Raw genomic sequence first — 23,825 nt, 5'->3', positions numbered from 1 at the left:
AACTTGATCTCTTTGAGAGAGCCCTTTTTCTCTGATGCTCCACTGCACTTGGCAAAGCCTCTCCCTGCTTCTCTCCATTAATGCCCTGACTGTCATAGCATCTACAAGTTCCAAAACACATTAGAAATTTAATAGCCTTGCTCAGGTTCCATTGATCTTATCAATGCAGCCCCAGAACAGATACACATCTCTGTTGCTAGCGGTGAATAATTTTTTGGACTTGCGATCAAAGTGGCCACATTGTAGTCACTTTCAAATACACCTGAACTTGCAGAAAGCAAAACTGTTTATACATTGGCTGAAAAACTTTGTTCTATGTGAGCCTCACACCTGTATGCCTAAAATATATTTAAGCTGAAAAGGCCTATATGGTGTTTTAAAATGCTAGCAGCTGGAATAAATTATCTTTGATGAAGTTTTTTGTGCTTCATTCAGAAGGAGCCATCATCAGACTGGCTTGAGTGTGATGTTTTGAATATGTAACAGATGATGAATGTATAATCAGGAAGGTAATGTTATGCATAATAGCAGAGTAAGAGGAGAAAGAGCTATATGCATGAACAACCCTAGCTCCATCAAAAGTATTATCTCATCATCATCTCAAGTTTTTCTTGAATATAAAATGTAAATTTAGCAGAATATTGGTCAGTGTATTGCTAAAGAGCTGCTGGCTGCATTCATATTCAAATCCATTCTCCTAATTTCTTTTGTTACAACATTTTAGAGTAATAATTTCCAAACAAGCTCCCTATCCTCAGCTACTGAGGTTAATTATCAAGTAGTAATCCCACCCCGACTGTCATGTTAACTTGGACGGAAGCCTGTGTTTTTGTCTCATGCTTTTGTTTTTCCTCACAAGGTATTAAGTGCTCCTGGCAGGTGCTCGCTCCCCAAGCCTGTGTGAATGAAATATGAGCTGCAATGTCAACTGAACTTGTCACAGACAAGCTGGGATGAATAAATGATAAGAGAGTAGAGGTGTGTTTTAATGTGTTCGCTCGCCGACGGATGCTCCCAGCTAGCGTATTATCTCCGACTGTACACCTGCTGGTTTTCTGTGTAAACCTGGAACAAAAGGAGATGCTTTAGTAACGATGCTTTCAAGGAAGAAGAAAATCTCTGTAATTCTAACTTTGTATAAAATATGACATTTTGAAAGTCCTGCCGTTAAATGTGTTTACAGTTCTTGCCAATATGAACTTTAAAATAGTCTTTTAAGACTTTCTGCTCTTTGGAGCTTATACTGTACCCCCCATTCAGATGAAGAAAACCTATTTCTCCTCTGAAAGACCTTCATTTTCAGGCATTTTTAAAAGGGATTAAAGGGGCTGAAAAAAAAAATAAAACTTGATGGAACGTCTGTCGCTTTTCACCACAGTTCAACAAGCCCAGTGATAGAATGGGACTTGTATTACTTATTCCAATGTTTATTCGGGCGTAGATGATTTTGAATGATCAATGCTTCTAGTGGAACAAAAATCCCTTTTGCTTGTTTGATGGCCTCTTGAAATCATCAGCCAGGAGAGAGGATGGTTTCTCTTTAAACTGGTTTCCTTCCTTTTTTCCCCCTCCACTTTTTATGTGATTGTTTATTTTCAAATTGTCCCTCAGGTTAATGTTCCATTTTGGTATTTCACACCTCCCTCTCCCATAAATGAACCATCAGCGCTATAAATCACTGGACAAACAGAGACTTGTGCAAATCCTGAAAGGTTCAAAGATTTATGTAACACATTCATGTTTTCCACTTTCTCATTTTAGTACTCCACGGGTAAAGCCGAGCTAATAAAAGGTCCTATTAATATTTCCTGTTGCTTGGCAACGGCAGGCAGCAAGTAATAGCATTCTGCAGAAAAATAGATGACCGATAAGGAAAAATTCAATTCTTTTCTCATCTCCTGGGAGAAAGTGCCTTATTTCTCTGGCAATGTGATATGAAACTGTAGTTGTATATTAAGAAATATTTTAAAAGAAGTAGAGGTTACTTTCCAATTTCACCATTTTAAAGGGATTTTTTATTGCATGCTTGAATGACAACTTGTCTATTTTCTCTACCTTGATAAGGTCAATTAACATTAATATTATCAAAGGATAAGGTGACTTAATTTCTGCCTGTTAATTAAAAAAATTTTAAAAAGTGATGTTATTTCATTTTATTCACTCTGGAGGCGTTTTTAAGAGAACCAGTTTTTTTTGCAAATAAAATCTTTTATTATAATCTCGCTTTTCACCGTGATCAAAATACGAACAGTAGCATCTCCCAAGTGGCACTTTGTAATCATATTTCTGAAGCAGAAGAGTAAAATATGAGCTATCTTTTTTTTTTTTTTTTCCTGTGACTTTATCCACAGTAGATGTAATCAACAGTGGTATTCAAGCAGAGAACAGAAGCTAAAGAAAACACAGCTCCAGTCACAGTAGATAGACAGTGTTATGAGAAGCTGATACAAAGATAAGGAATTTTATATTACACTTAGCCACGCACCCCCGCTGAGATTTATCATGGCATGAAATCGTGTCCATATTGCACCGTGCCCCGTCTCAGTCATCCATCAGCTTATTCTGCCTCTGGTGGCAGGAGTGTTCAGCCACAGTGGTGGAGGAGAGCTGTGTCTTCTCGCTCTGGGACGCCTCTCCCTCCCCGCCTCACCTCCTGCTGTGCCACCAGCTACCACTTCAAAACAACGCCGCCACTCTGGTTGGTTAACGTGCACAGGAGTGGCTTGAGGCAGGGTGATTAAAAAGACACTTGGTTTATTTGCTTAGAGTGCGGGCTGAATTTGGGGACCACAGATGTTTTGTCACAGAAGAGCACAGAATGTAGTTTAAAGATGTCTTAAGCGTGAGAAACTATGCCAAAATTTTCACAAGATTAAAGAGAAAAGTTCCATTATGACTTCATGTCGACTTTTTGTGTTACAAGCAACTATTCTGAGACCTTAGAAAGTGATCTTAGTGTTTCCTGTTGTTATTATAGATATGGAGAAAAAAATAAATCAAGGAAAACCTGTTAAACAAGTCTGTCTTACAGGTTGGTTCTTTTAATGGTCACAGTAGTCAGTGGTTGATTTATTTGGCATTTTGCTGCTACAATAGTTCAAATCTTGATGATAAGGTGAAGATGGCCCCTGTCAGATGTGTGAAATTCTCGGTGAGTGTGTTTTTTACATACACATATTACTTTGACATGACCTTTAATTGCATGGCATATAGAATACTGTGTGCTGTTTCATAAATATGTGTGCTCTTTGTTGTTTTGTGTTCATTACTTCTGCATTTTTCCTGGTGCCCTGAGCACACACACACGCACGCACACCCCGTGTGTTTGACACGGCAGTCAGGAGTCTCATTAGTGGCAGTGGAGGAGCCTTGCCTTCTGCTGTCATGAGTGTGTGTCCCCGCCGCTCCTCACAACCATCTCCTACATGTCATGTCAGCCAAGGCTCTGATTCTCTGACGCTGTGCTTTGTGAGGTGAGCTCAGAGACACACCCGGGCGGAGAGGGAGCAAGAAAGGGGGAGAAAAAGGGACCACAAGAGAGAAAAAGAGAGAGGGGTGGAACTGAGGAACAAGAAAGAAAACTAGGGGTGATAGTGGAAGGGATTGGAGGGGGCCGGGGGGATAAAAGTAAAGGAGGTTCTATCTCACATTATTGGTAATGAGGAACATGGAGGATGGTGCCAAGGGGGACATCATGACATTACTATCTGCAAATCAACCTCTGCTTTTTTCACTGCCAAAGATTCACTCTGAAAAATGTTTAAGGAGCTCACAGTTCTCACAAAAAACAGCAACTTCTTTCTTCAAATTATTCCTCCTGTGCTATTATAACACTGTCGCCCGTAATTTTGTTTTTAGACTCAATCCTGTGTTTAAACTGGTTAAATTTTCTATCTGATCTATTTGAAATAGATTATTTTATTTTATTTTTGTGTGAGATATATCACTTTTCCGTTTTAGAATAAATCCTGAACAGTAACAATAACAGTCATTTAATCTGAATGGCTAAAATAATATGGAAGAAAATTATTAAAAACATCTAATTCATAAAATAGCTCTTAAGTTTATGTTTTGCAATATAGGAGTTTCCTTATCTTATATAGAGCACGGCATGTTTGACATTTTTAATAAAGCCAAGTACTTCAGTCAGTGCAAGTAAAATATTGGCAAAATTTAATAACGTTGACTCACAGTTGGAATAATAATTCTACTGTTGTTCACCAAACATAAAACAGAGGGATTTTAAAAGATCTACAGATACCTGAATATATTTAAAGATACTCACTAATAACACATATTTGCTATAACTGTTGTAAGAAATATAAAACATTGTTATAAAAAATACTGATGGCTTTTGAGTGGTCTATTTTGTCAATATGACCACAGCTCAGTTAGTTATCTCATTTATTAGCAATACTTGTACTGAACAGTACTCAAGTGCTAGTCTACTTATAGTACACTATGTATATGTTCCAGGTTTTAGATTTATGTGGGTTATCCAACTCTTCTCTGGACAAAAACAGCTTGTTTTCTGTTATAAAAGACATATTAAACCAAAAGTAGAACGGAACATCTTCATGTTCTGAGACCATTTTGCGTACTGACTTTGGAATCTTATTATTGTGATTATGATATCTGAATTGTTTTGTTTTGTGTAATCCTAACCTTTAAAAGTAAAATTTGTACATTTGTGATTTTTACAAATTACAAATCACAAATAATTTGTGATTTCTACAAATTATTATCTTTTAGAGTAGCTTACATTTAAGTTGTTGCTGTTTTCCATGTAGAATAATTTTGTAATCTCAGCTGAGCAGAGAAAGTAGAGAAACATGTGGCTTATAAATGTGACTTGGAATATTATATAGAGTTGTTACTGAAATGATCAAAGTAATTTGTTTTGACAACACAAAGAGAGCTCTGTTCAAATAAATACTGTACAATAAAAAAAATTTCAGTGCTTTGCTTAAAACAACATCACTTATACGCTTATATTTTTCTGTTTGAAACATCAGGCATCCACTGTTCATCATATCTCCTTACTTAGCATCTGTCTGATGTCACAAGAAGGCCGACACAGCGCTTTGCCTTTGCTTTCATACATAAGCAGTGTATGATTCATGAATCCACTCTCTTATTAATTCTCCTCAGCTTGTGTAAATGACCCTCCAGGGCATCCATAAGCTTGATAAACCAAAGACACGCATGATAGAAGAGAGAAAGAGACACAGAAAGGAAGCGAGAAGGAGGAAGGAGAGGTGGGAGGCTTGAAGGCTCTTTGAGGAACAGAGTTGTTAGTGCTTTGCCCTCGGGGTAAATGAGAAGTAGCTTTGAGGGCTGCAAGGAGCCGGGTCTGTTCCCAACCTAAAGGCGTGTTTACCACCTTGTTGCGCACCGGCTGTGCTTTTGAAGGATCAGTCTTGAACGCGCCTCTAATTAAAGCTGTCATGGCCGGGTGCCTGCAGGGATAATGTTCTATTATTATAGTCATTTGTTTCAATTAAACGCTGGCTGATTTTACAATAGCAGCCGTGAACCTGTGTGAGTGAGCCATCACTCCAAACAAGATGGCTCCAGTCAAGCAGTGAGTAGGAGAGGAAGTCTTTGGAGTCACAGAGGCATCGATCACTGTGCAGCTTATTCAAACAGGGCAGGACGGGACAAGGAAATTTCTGATACTGCTGATTAAAAGAGTCAGCAGGTGATTTCTCTTTGAAAACCAAATTAGACAAATATCAAAGAACATCTGAGGACAAAATGCTTCATCATTTTTATATTTTTATCTATAACTTAAAATTCGAAGGTAAATTCTCTTCATATCTTTAAAGCACTCAATCATTTTTTTTATATCTATTGTATTAAGATTTACAGAATCAATAGCATAATGGACTAGTTTTGTGATGATGCCAGTGAAATAAATTTGCATACTCTTATCTGCATTGTCAAAGTGATGGTAAATGGATAATAACATTAGTAGGTAAATCCCAGAGTTCAGTTGCTGTGCTCAACTGTGGAGCATAATTCTCCTTCTTTTCTTATAGCTGTATATAGGACTTTCTTCCTTTCTTCTTACATCTCAGTGCTGGTGGTCAAATCCCTTTAGCCAAATCAAATGGTGCATGCAATTGGAGTGGCCATGAAACTATTTCGAAGGTAGGGTCAGCAGGAGCAGAGGGGGAACAATGCCTTTGTGATATTCCATCTCTCACATATTGTGCTACACATAATTGGAAAGCCTTTGTTATTTGACTCCCATTTGACTATGATGTACAAGATGTGAATACAGACATGACAGGCGTAACGAAGGCAGAGGAACAAGCTCACACCGAGTTTCCTGGCTTTACATCACACTTTGGCTTTTCCTGGCTGCCTGTCACCAAAAGTAAAACCCAATTGTCCCATTTCTGACTTTGGAAAGGCTTATATATGCATATGCATATATATATATATATATATATATATATATATATATATATATATATATATATATATATATATATAAACATGACATCAATAGCACTATTGCTATTGATATTGAGAGCAATAGAAGCGGCGGGGTACACCCTGGACAGGTCGCCAGTCTGTCGCATACTTTTCTCTACTTTAGGTTTTATTTTTTTTATTGTGTCTGATATTGGCCAGAAGAAAATATCACATTCTTATTGATTCTGATAAATAATATTAAATGAAAATACACATGTTACAATAAATTGTTCTAAGAGCAAATATATCATAATCCTATTGTTAAAAAAAAACAAAAAAATGCAGTGGCCACTAAATGATCAGATCAGTAAATCTAGTGTTCAAAATCTATTCCTGTCTCATGTACTAAGTAGAAAAATTTTAAGTGTCAGTTAAAACACCATGGAGGCACCAGATAATTTTAAAAGAGGTAATATCTATTTTTACAGAAAAATGTAAACAAAATTAAAAGAAATAAACGTAAGTATGAACACCAGCTTGTCTTATCTGGTTTTAAATATTTAAAACAACTCAAACTGAAAATAATTAAATCCACAGCATCCAAGATCATATTTTCTGGTAATAAACGTGTACACTTTCCCACCAGAGCACTAGAAAGTTGATATTGTTTCCAAATCACCCTTTTACCTAGAGTTACGTTATTTCAGGCTTCCTGATGTTTGTCTCATCAATTATGACTTATCAGTCTGCCTCATATACACTAAGATGGATGTAAACTGGGATTTTGTGAATGTCACATGTTTGCAATAACATCAAATATACCCTGTTATTTGGAATAAATTCATTGCTTGTCTTTATTTGCTAACATACACAGCTGGCTGACTGCTAGCACCATCAGCTCTATAACAGGAGAAAATACCAAACTCTGGTATATTAATACAATTAATTTACCAGATCCTTGAGTTACCTTTAAACCTTATAACAACTTTGTCTGCTTGTCTTCACTTCTAGTGATAAGAATCCAGCATTTTGGATGTTGCCTACTCAAATAAGTATCATTTTCTTGTTTGCTAAAAATGCTGCAATTTAGAAGTCACAGCTACCCTCCTGTTTTCGATGTAATGTTACCAGCAGTTAATAAAAAGAGCAAAGACGAATTCAATACAGTTGTTCTTTGTGCACTTTTACCTTGCAATTTGAAAGACACCATTAGGAATTAGCATACAGTACCTATGGCAACCGGCAACCTTTATCAGATTCTTTCATAATATTTGCACAGCCGTCTGCAGCCAGTTTTATTTAGCCCAGGTTTGTTGCCACTGTGTGATAACCTCTTGCTTTTTCTTCCTCATACAGGTGAAAGCACCAATTAAAGCACTCAGCTGCAAAAATAACACTGGAATTATTATAAGAAATAAATTATTATGGTGACAGTACTTTGAGCAAGAGGCAAGAATTCAGTAATATGACTTAAAGTTGGTTTTTGACACTACGATATTTTTAAATAGCTATGCAGTTGTGTTGAAATAACTTATTTACTTATTTTTTAGATTACAATGACTTCATGAAATAAGAATCAAAACATGCAAATTTACCACAACAACTGAAGCCACACACATAAAATCAATGAAAAGTTATAATGTAAAAGATGAAGTTGTTTATTTAGTTAAAATAATTTCTGATATTGCATCCACAAGAGAAAAATAACAGATTTTTGTCTATTGTGCCATATGTCTTTTATTGTTGTTTTTTATATTTGTATCCAGATACTAATTTTTTCAACATACAGCATTGCTCTCCTTTTCCTGAACTGCTTTGCATGCCTCTTTCTTGTTTATATTAAACACGGTCTGACTCAGATTAAAGGGTGACAATTTTGCTAGGAGGCTGTTGCTATGGAAATGCATCTGCCATAGCAATGATAGGCGATTCTTGTTTGATTAATTGTTTTTTCTTTTGTTTGTTTGTTTGTTTTTGTTTTTTTTCAGTATTTCTTGGGTAGGGAGAATCCTTCCAAGTCCATGGAAATGAAAAATTAATAGATTGTGTTCCTTCTTTTCCATCCATTTCTTTCGTTCTCCTTGGTTTTTAGAACAACTTATTTTGCCATCACTATTTTCTCACATTTTCAGTAGTGTAGTAATGATGTTTTAGATTAGATTGGAAGTCTGAGATTTCCGTGGATGGGGGAGGTTACAGCTTGGTTATTTGAAATGCAAAAGGAATGTCTTTGTTCAGGGCTGGCTTTTGTGAGCAGCTGCTGAGGCAAATGCAGAATCTAATGTAGTGTGAATATTATGAGTTTTCAAAGCAGGCCAGAGAAGTGCACAACATTACTTTGTAGTCCATTTTTATTCTAGCAATCTTCTGGGACCAATTATGATTAGAGAACCAAGCCTTCATCTCTGAACGTCAGCTCGTGTTTATCAAGACCTCATATGCTCAGGCCCTTTCAATTTGATCTTTTTAGCACTGCATTAATGTGTTATGTATTATTTAACTCATAAATGTTTAAAAGATCTAACAAATGCAAGCTCATCACTTTCTGATCTGTAAATTGCCAAACATTCCCATTTATGCCTGCATTAAAAGCATCCTTTGCACAGTGCTCATGTTATGTCCGCATGAATCTTGAAGAGGAGCTTTTGATCTGGTTATTATTGGCGATTAAAGATAGCCAAGACCAGAACTTTGCGAGAACCTGACTCTGTAATTATTGCAGGGTGTTCTTCATGCAGGGCTCTCTCTCCAGCTGTGAGCACCACTTTTGCTTCTATTTGTGATTCGAGTTATTACGAAAAAGGTGTTGTTTGACGTGGCACTAAGTAATTTTTTCTTACTTCACTGCACACGGTGAGCATAATGTACCTACAGGGGGCTGATAGGGTTGTTGATCAATATCATTGGCTCAGTGATTGCTTCACCAGGTGCTGAGAGCTCTGGCTTCTCAAGAATTCGTTTTCAGCTGCAGGAACTGAAGTCCTTCTTCATAACCAATTAAGTCTGAGAACTGCTGCATTTATTCCCTCAAGAGGTCATCGGAAATAAGCAGGAATGAAAGTAAAAGAGAATGGCTTCAAAAATTACATTTCATTTTAAGGGATACGTCGTCAAATAGAATAACATTCACAATTCGCTTAGGATACAATTCACTGAGTGACTCATTGTGGTGAGAAAAGAAACTGAATAGCTTAAACTAGACATTAAAAGACTGGAAAACCTATATTTTAATATATGCTTCTATTTACTTCCCATTTTTGTAGTTTCAGCATCATTTAACTTTTACTAAAATGTCAGGTGTTTCCACCCAAGTGGTTACGTTATTTAACCAAAACTGGTACTAAAGCCTGTTCTTTACTGATCCTATTACAGAATGGCTTTTACTTTCCACATCCAAAGACGTAGCTTGGAGCAGCATCATTACATCACAAAGAAAATGTTTTTGACTCTTGGTAGAGGATTGCAGTGCATGCAGATGGTTAATATATATACATATGTAAATCATAATATCTATCTATTATTATTAATATTGTTACTGCGTATTCTGATCCTGATCTTGATTATCAATTACGATTGAGAAAAAAAAAAGTTGAAGCTTTTATTATTTTTTCTTCATCACAATGTCCCACCAGTCCTTTTGAGCTTTAATATCTTGGCCAGAAAACAATGTATTTATATCTAGTGTGAGGATTGAGGGCAAGTGAAGTCTACCCAGCAGGTTAGAATATTATTTGCTGGACAAATTAGCATTCATGGCACTTAAAATATGCCCTACCAAATATTTCATCTAAGCAGTCCATTGGGATTAGGAAATGGCATGCATTGTTATTGTGATATTTTTGCAGATCTACTTTTTATGATTATTGAAGGTAGATGTTTAAATGTTTTATTGTCATAAATTTTACAAATCAAAAGCAAAAACAACTCATATTTAAAGTGTGTATTAATCTCCATGAGCCCACCCTGTAAATCGTGCACCTCTGAACGTCTATTGTGGCATATATCCTGTGGCATATATCCTGGGATATTTAAAAATGTGTTTTTTTCCTGGACTGGTTTCAAGTTAATACTGACATAGAACCAGTAGAACAGAGCCAGTGTTTACAGTAGTTGAAACAGAACTACTGCCAAGAAAGCACTATTGCCAGAGAAGTTAAGTTTGGTGAAACAAAAACTTATAGTAGCACTGAAATATTTCTGTTTACTGTTGAGAAATATTTTCAGTGATGGGATTTGGCTGTTATTATGTCAGTCAACAAGCTAAAGATGCTAACTGCTCAGTTCTTGATCCCTTTAACGCTACAAAAAAAAAAAGATTCTTTCAATACAATCTTCTGACATGTTCTAAAACATACTTATTAACTGATTCAAAAAGAGGAGGAATCAGAATAAAACTTAAAGGAACGTAAAGAAGCTCATTCTAAGCAAGATGGCGGTGGTAGGCTTCAGCTGCAAATCATGAACAAATTGCTGCGATATTAAGTGCAAGGAAGTCTTCTTTTCCACCACTAGCAGGATGGCCAATGTTTTCTTTACAAAGTGCTAGTTCAGCAGTGGTTCTGCCTCACCACAGGTCTACCTGAAGTGAGTTTCAACCTGTATAATTGTACGGTTTGGAATGGATTTTCTCATGGCTTTTGGCTTGACTTTCTAAGCTGACACTACCTGACTACTTATAAAAAGAGTTCTGACATCTTTCATTGAATGTCATACAACTCAAATTAACAACATTCCTGTGTTAACTGCACCTAATATCAAATTAGATTTAGACCCTTGATTAACCGCTTTGATATGTTGATGCAAAACACCAAACTTTTGAAGATCAAATGTAGATGCCACAAAAACAGTAAGATAAAGCAATGTGAGGAACCGAAATAATAGAAAACAGGCACAGAAACCAACAAGTCGAGTGAGAAATCAAAAATAAGTTAGTTTTTTTGGTCTAGCAGGAAGCTTCAGCATTAACGGGTATGTGTGATGCTGTTTCAATAAGAATTTGTTCTATGTGTTTCTTGAAACTAGATAATTGTTTTATAGAGGATAATAGATACTTTGATACTATGTGACTCATTAGTACATTCTGTTTCATTCAACGACCCATAGAAAATAACATTTCAGACCCTTGGACAGTGCTAGATCATTTTGCCCCCCAAAATAAGGAAACCTTAAGGAAAAGTTTCAAAATTTTAGAATGTGCTAGTACATATTAAAGGGTTCAAGTCTACATTAGTCCCGTGAGCGTTTCTTTTTTTTCCCCCAAACATTATGCAGACTATATCACATCAAAAATGTCATCTCCACCTAAAAATATTTGCACATTTGGCTAATTGGCAACATTTATTGCTCTGAGCAGAGAAGATAGTAAAGCTGGTGTTCTTCTCTCATCCCAGATGCAGGAGATGGCTTTGCACCACCACCAACAGCAACACCATCACCAGCACCCTGACGGCGCTCATTACGATCCTGCCCGTAACCACCCCATGATAAACAGCTCACCTCCGATACTGCCCAACCCCATGAGCGCACTGTCTCAGCTAAACCCTCAGGTCAGCCGGAGCGCACTGCCTCATGGTTCCCCCTCGCCTCCTGGGAGTAAATCAGCCACACCCTCTCCTTCAAGCTCCAATCAGGAGGAGGAGACAGATCCTCATTCAAAGGTACTGATGTGGCTTCTTTAGTAGAGGCAGGGACTTGTCTGATATGGTTTAATGGACAGCATAGTAGCACTTTGGAGGAATTCAGAATTATTTTTGAGTTTTTGATAATTTTGCTGGTGCTGGAGTTAAAATTATTACACCACTCTAATGTGTGTAATTGCTTGGTAGTTTAGTACTAAGTTCAGTGTCTTGCCACGTTTGGTTGGTTTTTTTGAATGTTGAAAACACACTCTTTATAAATCAAAAAGGGAGTGCACAAGTTTAACTTTTATAGGAGGTGTGCAACACAGAAACTTTTGCCCTCTAAGGAAAATAAGACCAATTTAAAATTTGCCAGAAAAAAAAACAAGCAAAAAAACAAAACAACATCCAAAGTCAAGACTTCTGGAATCATGCTTTTTTGGCGAAATTAGAATAAAATCTACTTATACAGACACCAGAACAAGTTACATGTTTTACATAAACCAAACACAGAATGCCAGGAAAAGATAGTTACACAAACTGTGAGGCATAGAGGTGGGCATGTCATGGTTTGGGAACGGCAGGATCTGGCGATCTCACCATCATACTATTCTACTTTGCATCAAAGGGTGCTTGAGAAAAACTTAAAAACATTCTGTCAGAAAATTCAAGCTGATGTAGAAGTTAGCTGAGAAATAACAAATGGAAAGTCCCTGACTGAGTCAAAGCTGAGATCTTTAGGACAGCTATGAAATGGTAGGGTGTTCTAACTTTTTGCTCAGCTAAAAAATATTTTCTGTAAAGAGTAATACAATGCACAATGTGTTGATCATCTGTGAATATATATTTTTTTCAGAGGTAAAATTGATTAAATATCAATGCATAAACATTTCTCTATGAAGAACCGAATACTCAGTGAGGTTTCCTATTTTTTTTGGTATTTGAATAACATTTTTGTCGGAAAATCATACACATCTTACCAGTTCAGATCTCTGCCGCTTCTTTAGTCATGTTCAGGTTTAAAGTCTGACTCTAAATTCTGCTTTTGTTGAAATGTCTTTTAACAACAGCAGATATTTAGCCTGATCCTGTTTATGCATCGTGGCCACAATCCATTTTTACTGCTCAGTTTTCATCAGGAGGAATGCAGATGAGTATATAACTGACTTTGCCACCTCATCAATGTTTCAGATTCATCTCTTTTTAGCCGGCAGTTCGTAGTGATACAGTATAAGTAAATGGGGGATGCTTTGGTTTAAAAAATATATTTCTAGGCCTATACATCTCTGCCGGGCTTCACAGGGCGCATGTGAATAAAAATGATTACCATCTCTTCTATCAGTAAGTAATTCCATTTGCTCTCTCCAATTCATTCTGAGACCACATCAAAGCCAGGGCAGATACATCAGACGATTTAAAATTCCCTTCAGCCCAGGCATGAAAAGTCTGAATTTATGACTTGCTGAGCAACTGCAAAATAAAGATTTGAAAAGGTCTGATAAATTCAACTAGCACATGATATTTCTGACAAAGTGCTCTAGGAGAGAAGAAAGACAATTTCTGTCAACTTGTGAAAGTGTTTCTGTCAGTGAAACATTGCTGCAATATCCAAATGTTGGTTATTGAACTGAGCAATCAAATTATAGAGTTAATTAAGTTTACACGCTTCACCAGGACCCAGTGTTACAGGCATTCATCACATTTACAATTATTCATTTGGTGAAGTTTTTTTTTTCTTTGTACATGTAAATTCTAAAACCAACTTCAGTATCAATAAGCCGTTTCTGTGTTGTGTGTGCACTGATTGTCTTCCAGATGACGGGTGAGAAACGGCCATCTTCAGAGATGATGAAGCCCAAGCCCAAGCCCCAAAAGAAGAAGAAGAAGAAGGACCCTAATGAGCCGACCAAGCCGGTGTCAGCCTACGCTTTGTTCTTCAGAGACACCCAGGCAGCCATCAAAGGACAGAATCCAAACGCAACCTTTGGAGATGTTTCCAAGATAGTCGCCTCCATGTGGGATGGACTGGGAGAGGAGCAGAAACAGGTACACAAAAACACACATGTTCAGTTGAGTAAATTGGATTCAAAGGTACAATGCTTTGGATGCCTTGTTTCACATTTCACACACACGGAATTTCATACTGTGGTGTGTTCAGGCCACATGATGTTCAGTGATAGTTTTCCACCACACACCATCACTCTTCATACAAACATCTTGTCTTGGTAGGATTGTAGGAGGGCAATGAATTTTGTGGTTCTCGATCGTTTTTAAAGCTGTTTAATCACTTCAGATTTTTCTTTGTGCAATAAATTTTAATACTTGTATAATTTTTCTTTCACTATACAACAGTTTGTGGTTGTAAGTTGTAAACTGAAAATGTGAAAACTTTAAAGTGAACTTTTAGATATGGTGAAACAAAAACACTGGTTTATCTAGCAGATAAAATTAGATAAACATTGCAGCTTGTTCCCACAAAATATACATTTTTACTTGTTAACCAGTCACTGCTATCACTGAATCAAAGAGATTCAGCTTACGGCTACAAAGCTTACGGTACACTTTCTTTCTTCTTCATAAGCATCCTTATTAACATGTCTTTGAGCTTCTTATTTGTTTGCTGTGTGATAAACCTATGCAAGAAAATGTAGTTTTGAAGTAGTACAAACAAACAGCATTTGTACAGATTAAAAAGATTTTATAGGCTTTGCATTAAAACAGCTTGGATGACAGCGAGACGTGACACATTTATTTATTTACAGTCACGTTTGAAAAGCTTTTAGTTCTTGTTTCATATGTTTACTTTTGGATTACACATTCACAATCAGTACAGAATTAAATGTGATTATTGAAGGAAGTGAAACATTGTTTTTAGCCATCAGCGGTGTAGATGTAATCAGCTAAATTTGGTTTTATTACACCCCGACCTGTGCGTATGAAACCGCCTTAACATTTACTGCAGTTTATTGATTCCCACAATGGAGCACAGTTTCAATTTCATTCAAACATTCCAGACCAACAGAGCTGAATAGGTTTCTGTGTGTTTTGTGGTAACAAATGATAGTGTGAAATGAACGGAAAATGAGACAGTCTGATGATCGTGCGCAGACTCATATTTTTAGAATATCCAGTCAGAGGCACAGCCTATTGGGTGTCAAATAAAAGCACCTGTCTCCATGACAAAGTGCAGCCCATTCTCTGCAGCGCCCCTCTCCAGCATGTGTCTTTTTCTTTCCCGTCCGAACCTGCTTTATACGCCGGACTTTGGAGGCCGGCTGTCCCTTTTATTTGTAGTTAATTTTTGCCACCTTCACCGGGGCTCTTCACCATGAATCTTCATTTCGCCGCTGACACCCTTGAATGTGAATTCCTCATTTCCTGTCCTTTTATTTATATCTGTTGCCTGGTGATTTGATCATGCTGGGAATACAAGATTAGCAATTGCCTCGTCCTTGGTTTTCCCTCAAGGACATCTGCTCCAGAAATGTTATTGTTTGTGCTTCTTAACCCTTTGTCGTCTGGCAATTTTTTTCACTGTTTAAATTTTCTGTTTCCCTCTTACACATTTCACATGCATTTGTCCTTCACAGTGGAACCAGGAAAACAGGAACACAACTAACAAACTAGTAGTACAGCAGCAAAATTGTCCCATTTAGTGTGCCACTCTACAGCTAATTTCTTTATTTCTGCATCACGTGTTTAATCAGACGTGTCAACTCACAGGACACATAATTAACTTGAGTTAATGATTCATTATCGAATGAAATGTAGCACTCTGTCTGGGCAATAACCCCGTGATTGCTTTAATTAATACAATAGACTACCACTGTCATTTATCTTGACAACTTCATGAAATAGCCCAACACAAAAGCAGCATGTAATTCTGAAGTGGATGGAAAATTATGCTTTCAATGTGTTATTACTTTAAATTTATTTTCAAATAAAAAGGTAAGAAGTATGTTGAGCATGTTGTCAGCTCTCTTGAGCTAAAACGGTTTAACAACCACATTTCATCACAGCTACAGCTCTGCAAAATATCTCAACCTCAGCCCGATTAGATTTTTATCAACGCAGAGAGCTTTTATCTTTGCTGAAGTAAACAATGTGCATGAGGCTGCCACTACCATATTTCACATTGAGATGGTTATGTTCAATGTGTATTGCAGCATTAAAATTTTTGCTTGTAAGCTAAAAGATTCAGGTTTGGTTTCCTATGAGCAGATAGACTTCTTCCATATGTTGCTGTGTATTCCTCATGTCTTGTTGCAACCTGCAAAATGAACTTTTTAACAATGATTTTTTCGGCTCTTTCGTAAACACAACATTTGTGGAGAGCAAAATTAACATATGCCCTGTTGACAGATTCTCACACCTGAGCAGATGAACTCTGCAGCTCCTTGAGAGTTACCATGGGTGTTGAGTGCTTCATTGCCGTCTTTAACGTTTTCAATTATAAAGAAAAGGATCTAGCATTTTCCTTCCAATTTCCAATATAACATTAGTTTGTGTGCATCTACCAAATGAACGCCAAATAATGTACAGAAGTTAATGGTAGCAAAAAATCCCCCCAAAAATTCAAAGGGTATGAATAACACTTAATAAAGTCCTTAAAATGTCTCCTCAAAGGTCCATAACTACAAAAACATATCTTCTTTGCTGTAACTCTCGTAAATTGCATCTGTAAGGAAAGCTGTTCATGCCAATTTCTCATTCCTGAAAACATTTTCAGCATACAGCTTCAATTTTATAGTTAACTGTTCCTGATCTGTTTACATACACACCACTATGCTTTTCCTTCCAACATGCGGTCGTCACATCATCACTGTTGAGGTGTATTCTTTAATGTCTCAGTCAGACCCTCTGGAGCCTTGCAGGAACACCAGAATGTAAACACAACCCTTCCCCTACACACAGGTTTGTTTTAACTAGATCAGAGCTCCTGTTTCCAATTATCTATAGCGCTTCTCAAACATACCATGCAGCAAAAATTCACATAAATGCAATAAAGGAAGCACGTTTTAGACCTTTGAGTTGGACAAGATCAACACTTTTTCACTGTTATCATTTGCTTTTTGCTTGTTATCCCGTTTGTTGATCTTCATTATGTTTCTTCTACTTCCCCTGTGTTATCCAACAGTACAGCGTAACAAAGACATGTTTATGTTCATTTTTTTTTTCTTTTTCATTATATTTTTTTCTAGTTATGCAGGTTCCAATGACCTGTGCTTTAAAGTGTAAGATCAATGGGTTATTTGGGCTGCGTTATTCCTCAAGCTGCCTACATGTTAATGTTGCCCCAGAAACATAAAAGAACACTTTTCTTGTTTTTGTTATTTGAGATTAAGATCAATTTTCAGTTTTTACAACAGTGAAAAGGGCGGTAATGATAATGGATTTGCGTAGGAGTGAGGGGAAACCTTAGCTTTATTTAATTGAGTCCATGTTTTGGATTTGTGTGCTTTTGAAAGGTCAGAGACCAAAAAAAAAGCAAAAAAACAAAAACAGACTGCCAATTAATTTAAGCTGCATGTTTGGATATTAAACTCCTTGTTTAGGCTCAGATTTTGTACACTTTTATTATGTTAGTTTTTTTTTCCTCTCCCCTCTTTACACCTCTAACAAATCTCCCCTCCATTACTACTTAGTATGTCTTTCATTTTATCCTTGGTTGCCACCATCCCCACCCTTACTTCTGTTTCTCACCGATTATTTGGTTTTACGTTCGCAGGGTAATCATTCCCATCGGTGTCAGCAGGGCGCAGGGTTATTGTCTCCTGTAATTAACTGGTTATCAAACAAGAACAATTCATTAAGGTACAATTAGGGGGCTAATTCAGATGGGACACCTCTGTGCTGGGATTACGTTGGAGGCATATGCTATCCCTCCTTGCAGCTTTGTTATTTTTAATTCATACTGACCTGCAGCCTTTGACGGCTTCAACCACTAATGAATCCACTCACTTTGGAATAATTAGACATCCTTAGGCATAGTAATTTGCTCGAAAGTATCTGTCGTTGCATAGATCATTAGCGGTGTTAAATTAATTTGAAATTAAGGCTGCTGGGAGTAGTTTGAGTTAATAAAAGCAAAGACTTTTAGTCTATAAGATGCAAAGAGTGACTTAAGAAATGATTTTGAAAACTTTAGGAAAATTGACAGTATTTTTCTATGCTTGCTGCATAATGTATAGACATTTATTGCCTTGCAGACATTTTTTTCACATTGTGCTGCATTACAACACACTTTAATGTATTGCATGAGGATTTTGCTTGATAAAACAGCACAAATTAGTGCATAGCTGTGAAGCGGAAGGAAAATGATACATGGTTTACAGAAGTTTACAGAAAACAGAAGTGTGGTATGAAGTTCCCTCCCCTCCAGGCTCAGTGCTGTGTAAAACCAGTGCAACATGTCTAAGAGAACTTTCACTAGACTCATATCCTTTGGAGCCCATGAATGAGTTTATTCTAAAATTTTCCCTTTTTTATCTTCTAGCTCTTTTCCATTACATCAGCATAATACTGCCACCACCATGTTCATTATTTGATTAATTCTGATAGGCAGTGTTACTTTGCATGATTATTTTGCAGGTAGGCCAAAAGGTTCATTTTTGATCTCCCTTTAGCATCTTTGTCCACTATGGCTTCTATGTGGCTTATTTGGGTATGGCAACTTTAAAAGAACTCGTACAGCTTTCTTTCAACCATGACTTCTTCTTACCACCAAGGCTACAATTGTGAAGCACACAACAAAATATTTTCCCAACAACAGATTCTCTTACCTAAGCTGTGGATTTCTGCAACCCCTCCAGAGTTAGCTTGCGATTCTTGGCTGACTTTTCGATTACTGCCTATAGTTTACGCTTCATTTCCTTACAACTGAACTGTTCTCTGGAAGGTGTTGGTATAACATGACAAAATGTGAAAACAGGGGAATTAATACTTTTGGATGCTGCTGTATATCAAGGTAATAATGATAATATTGTAAATATGGATGAGTGAGAGGATAAACATCAGCTGTTTGAGCAAGAGATTGTATCCGGCTTCATCCCGCTTTGTTTGCTGTCTTGCTTGTTTGCTTGTTTGTTTATTGAGTGCGTGCGTCAGCGGCTGCCAGCCTATGCTCACTTGGCAACCCATGAATGCTTAATGGTTATTCTACCCCACCTCTCTGAGAAGAGATGACCCTGCCCATGTAGCCACTGACAGTATCTCATAGAGGATCAGTAATTACCCGCTGCATTCACTCACGCAAAGAAGAGTGCCCTCCTTCATATTAAAATGCTGAGATCTGAGTCTTTTCTATTGATTTGAGGGTGGACTTTCTGACACTTTCTTTTGCTGCATGAAAAAGGCAGCAGCAGCTGCACACAGGCCGTGAGTGACATGTGATGACATTAACTTGAATTCCCTGTCTCAACGCATCATTTGAGGTTCATTCAGACAGTTCAAGATTGCCTTTTTGCTAAAGCTGTTTTGAGTTCTTTTATTTTTTTTCTCTCTCTCTCACATCTGAGTGATTTGCTGCGACATCAGCTCTGATTAAGAGATGAGCAACAGCCTTAATAGAGAAGAACACTGAAAAAGAAGCGCGCAGAGCGACAAACAGGCTTTCGCTCCTCGTTTAACTTCTATTTTTATGTTATTGTGCAGAATCTTTCTTGACATTTCATTTTGAGCTGAATTGGATTTTCAAGAAGCAAATGGTTTGAATACATCTGCATCATGCAGATGGGCAAAAATCTCCTTGACCTGATAATTGTGCGGCAAATTTATGTGAAATGTTTTTTTGTTTTATTTTTTCCATCTCAGCCCTGACTCCCCGAATCTCATCCGCATCAGTCAGTGTGAAACGGAGGGTCATTGCAACCTTTAGTATCGGCTTGTAATCAAACATTGTTGTTGTTGTGTTTGTTCCTGCAGAGCTACAAGAGGAAAACAGAGGCTGCTAAGAAGGAGTACCTGAAAGCCCTGGCCGCCTACAGAGCCAGTCTGGTTTCCAAGGTAACAGTGGGGGTCACATGTTTGATATACATGGGTCAGCTGCAATATAAGGGATGATAAATTAGACAGAATTCCTCTCTCATTCCAAAAAAAAGGTCAACTAACAGCAAAGATGGTTTAGTACTTCTTCATGTAGACATACTGTATATATGCATTATGATTGAGTTGAATAACAATGCATGTTTCAATGTTATCATGTCAATATGTAAATGTATTTATGAGTGGAGGTAAAAGAGAAAGGCTGTGTGTGTGCTCCAAAGAAAACAGGGGAAATTAGGCCTGAAACACACCTCAATTTGTAACCTGGGGAGAAATAAAAAGTAATAGTGCACGTCTGCGTGCCTGCTCATCAGCGTGCATGTGTAAGAGCAGGAGTGGACATTACCTGTCATTTGTCGTCCTCCTGGTGCTTGGTTCCTCCCCGGTGGGCTGCTAATGTGTTGGCTGAGGTTTGCTCACATCCACTGCCCTCTCTTTGAAGCAGTTTAAGTCCAGACCATTACCATTTTTTGACTGATCATGTTTGTGCAAAAAGAGAGAGCTCATGTATGAAGCTTAAAAGCAGTTGTAGCACTGTTTCAACTTCATTTCATATCTGTCCCCACATTGTTCTACATATTGAGATCTAAATTACATTAGCATATGCCAAGCTCCTCCTACTCGCCCTCTCTAGCCCTCCTCCCCCGAATGGGAGGCCACACTTCCTCTCACGCTCATGTGCAGAAAACAAGCACCTTGATTAAGGCATGAATAGTTAATTCATCAGCCTCTTCACTGTGCCATACTTTCTACTCAAAAGACTATTCTCATCTCTTGTCTCTAGTGCGATTACACATTCAGGGTATCCTATGCAGAGGCTTGATTGATGCCATATGATGGTAGTTTGAGAGTCAAAAGAAAAAAAAATCTGACAGACAAAAATAAACCTGCAAACCTTCGCTCTCTCGTTCAGGAGGAGCCAATCTGAATGCAGGACTGAGCCTCATCCTTCAAAATGACTCTCTTATTTTTTTTTTTTTAATTACAGATGAAGGAGTCTTTTCAGAGTGAATTGGGGTGGGTGGAATTGGAGGTAATTGGAGGATCATTTGAAGGATTTACATCCTGTGTGTGCACCTGTTGCCCTTTTGTTTTGTGACATTTGTCAGTTTATGTAAGAAGAAAAGAACAAAAAGTTTGATTGCACCTCTAAATACCATTGGCCCTTCCCTTGTGTCTGAAAATTAAAATTAAAAAAAAGTTTAAAAGATAAAATGTCTTTTAGCATAAACCATCTCCACTCCATCTACTGTAATACACCCTCTTTGACTATACACTTAAAAATGAGCTCCAACAAATCAAATCCGTCATCTCACTCTTCCCCTTCTCCCTTCACCTCATTTCTTCCTTATTTCATTTTCCACTTGACCCCTGCAAATGTTCCTGTCCCCCTGCTTTATCTGCGCCTTCATATCGTTCCATTGATTATTTGAGGGATTTGGCTGGCTGGATGGGAGCCATTACTAAATAACAGACCACCACACATCATTCTAGTAAGTCTGACAGTTAATGAGAAAGAATCCTTGTGCTTCATACATGCAGGTGCATCTTCCCCAGGGAAAGAAAGGGAGACTGAGAGACCTGCTGAGTGAATGTTTATAGATGTAGATGAATGCAGTGGTGGGCGGATGGGTGGGTGGAGTTAATGAATAAATAGAAGATGAAGAAATAACAAGAGTGGACACAAGTTAACATACTCTAAGCTCTTTAATTTAAGGTAAAAATGTCATTATGTGATTAATGAAGGACCCAAACGCAAGGACTGATGGTGACTGAAATAAGTAGAGTTTTAATAATGAGATAACAAAAGAACTTACAGGGGGGATCAAAGGCAGAGCAGGACACGGAGCTTGGGCGGCATAACAGAATGAACCAGCAACAAGTAATGAAAACCAGTGAGCTTATACATAATGAGGCAAGGAGAAGGGTATTGGATACAGGTGAGCTAATCCAGAAATTTGTAACAGCTGTGGAGAGCAAAACACAAAGACTGAGGGAAGGTGAATAACGCAGAGGTAGCTGAACTAAACACAAAGGAAACTCAGTGTTATCCGCTGCTATTTACATGTTGATATCTCCTTTGCATCTTATGAATAAACTAAAATTAGACTAATTAAATGCCCTTGAATGAAGGGATGCTCCAATCAGTATTGTGTGCCCAATTTCCCATTTTATTTTTTATTAACTGAAAAATTATGATCTTCTGAAATAGATTTTTGCCAGTTTTATTTTCTCATTAAACACTTTAATGAAAAAGATTTAAGAAATCTATGTTAAAAAAAGTACTCGTCTTTTCTTTTCTCAGTTCTTCTCTGCTCTTTTCAAATAAACGATTAACAGTTTAAATTCTTTATGGCTTACAACACTCCTGTTTAAAGATGTTGTGATGTAACACAGTGGTAAACATCCTTATAGAATTAAATCCAGCTTTTTATAAAGGAAATCAAGAATCCCCAGTTTTAGTCATTAATCTGTTTGAAGCTTGGCACAAAGCTGAGCAAATTCTGTTTACATCACAGCTTTTTTGGCATTTGTTTCTGCATCAGCTACACACACACTAATATACATATATAATAGTTTTTGTATCTTAACTTAGCTGCCGCTAAGTTATGATAACAGATTGCAAATGTAATGATAGCATCAAAATAGTCAGGGGGATAAACTTTGTAGTTACACATTTGTAAAGCAGTATCCACAGCAAATTATGTTTAATCAAATAAAGTCTGATTAATCTGTTAAATTCTTTTGCAATGAGATTAATTACTGTGTTTTGGTTTGTCCTGTTTTGCTTTTAGACGTATAACGACCCTGGGGAGAATAAAACTGCCCAAACGAGCCAGGCCTCTCCACATATGATGCCAACCAACTCGCTGTACAGTGTGCCACCTCCCCCACAGCCGTCATCGCCATACCTGGGACCCGGGGCCTTCCCTCTAACCGACCTGCAGAGCTATGCAGGCCACGCCCCACGCCACACTCTGTCACAGACCCTCAGCCAATCCCCAATGCTGCCCAGCATTAGTGCCTCCCCACCTTCCTCCTTCCAGATCAGCCCGCCGCTTCACCCCCACCAGCAGCTCTCCCTGCACCAGAGCTCACTCCTCAACCAGCCCATCCGAATGCAGCAGGTCCAGTCCCAGCCAATCATCTCTCACCAGATGGGGCTACAGGCCTCTCTTCACTCCCCACCTCCAGGACAGCAGGTACAGAAATAAACTGAGACAAATCTGATGATGAGTGTAATGAGATCTCTGCTCAGGGGTTTTGCTTAATTTTTTGTGAATTATCTCCTTTAGGGTTTTTCCCACCTCCAGTCAGAGTACCAGAAGAGCATTGGGGGTTCCCAGTCACCAGGAGCTCCTGGCTCTGGGCCCGGTCCTGGAGTGGCTCAGACCCATGAGTGGGATGGAGAATACTGCAATCGGGAGTGCGGCAACCACTGCAGGTCAGTGTATACACAGTAATTGATCAAAGTTATAGTCTTACAACGATCCACTTCACGGACATGTTTTATACTATGGCTTAGCATCGTTTATTAGAAATACTTAAGTTGATTCATGTTTTGTGTCAGATTATTGAACTATAGGACAAGTTGTAAAACCGAGTCTGTTAAAAATACAGATACATTGCAACAAAAAAAACAAAAAAATATTGAAAATGTAATACAATAATTCAACTCAAAAAATGAAAACTTTCATATTATATAGACTCATAACACACAGTGACTTATTTCACTTGTGT

General features: G+C 37.7%; 1 protein-coding gene across 5 annotated transcripts in view; it reads left to right on the top strand.

Annotated features, from left to right (window-relative positions):
* Positions 1–23,825, top strand: part of tox2 (TOX high mobility group box family member 2) — a 122,642-nt gene that overhangs the window by 95,622 nt on the left and 3,195 nt on the right. For 2 of the 5 annotated variants that reach the window (XM_028003381.1, XM_028003378.1), the window contains exons 5-9: positions 11,814–12,080; positions 13,845–14,087; positions 19,965–20,045; positions 22,880–23,287; positions 23,381–23,529. In XM_028003381.1, coding sequence (XP_027859182.1) covers positions 11,814–12,080; positions 13,845–14,087; positions 19,965–20,045; positions 22,880–23,287; positions 23,381–23,529 — 1,148 coding nt within the window. The remainder of the gene's footprint in view (positions 1–11,813; positions 12,081–13,844; positions 14,088–19,964; positions 20,046–22,879; positions 23,288–23,380; positions 23,530–23,825) is intronic. The other 3 variants (XM_028003380.1, XM_028003383.1, XM_028003382.1) reach the window with 3 other exon arrangements.

The sequence above is a fragment of the Xiphophorus couchianus genome, chromosome 20, assembly GCF_001444195.1.
Source record: "Xiphophorus couchianus chromosome 20, X_couchianus-1.0, whole genome shotgun sequence".
NCBI lineage: Eukaryota > Metazoa > Chordata > Actinopteri > Cyprinodontiformes > Poeciliidae > Xiphophorus > Xiphophorus couchianus.
This window is presented reverse-complemented; position numbering and strand designations above follow the sequence as displayed.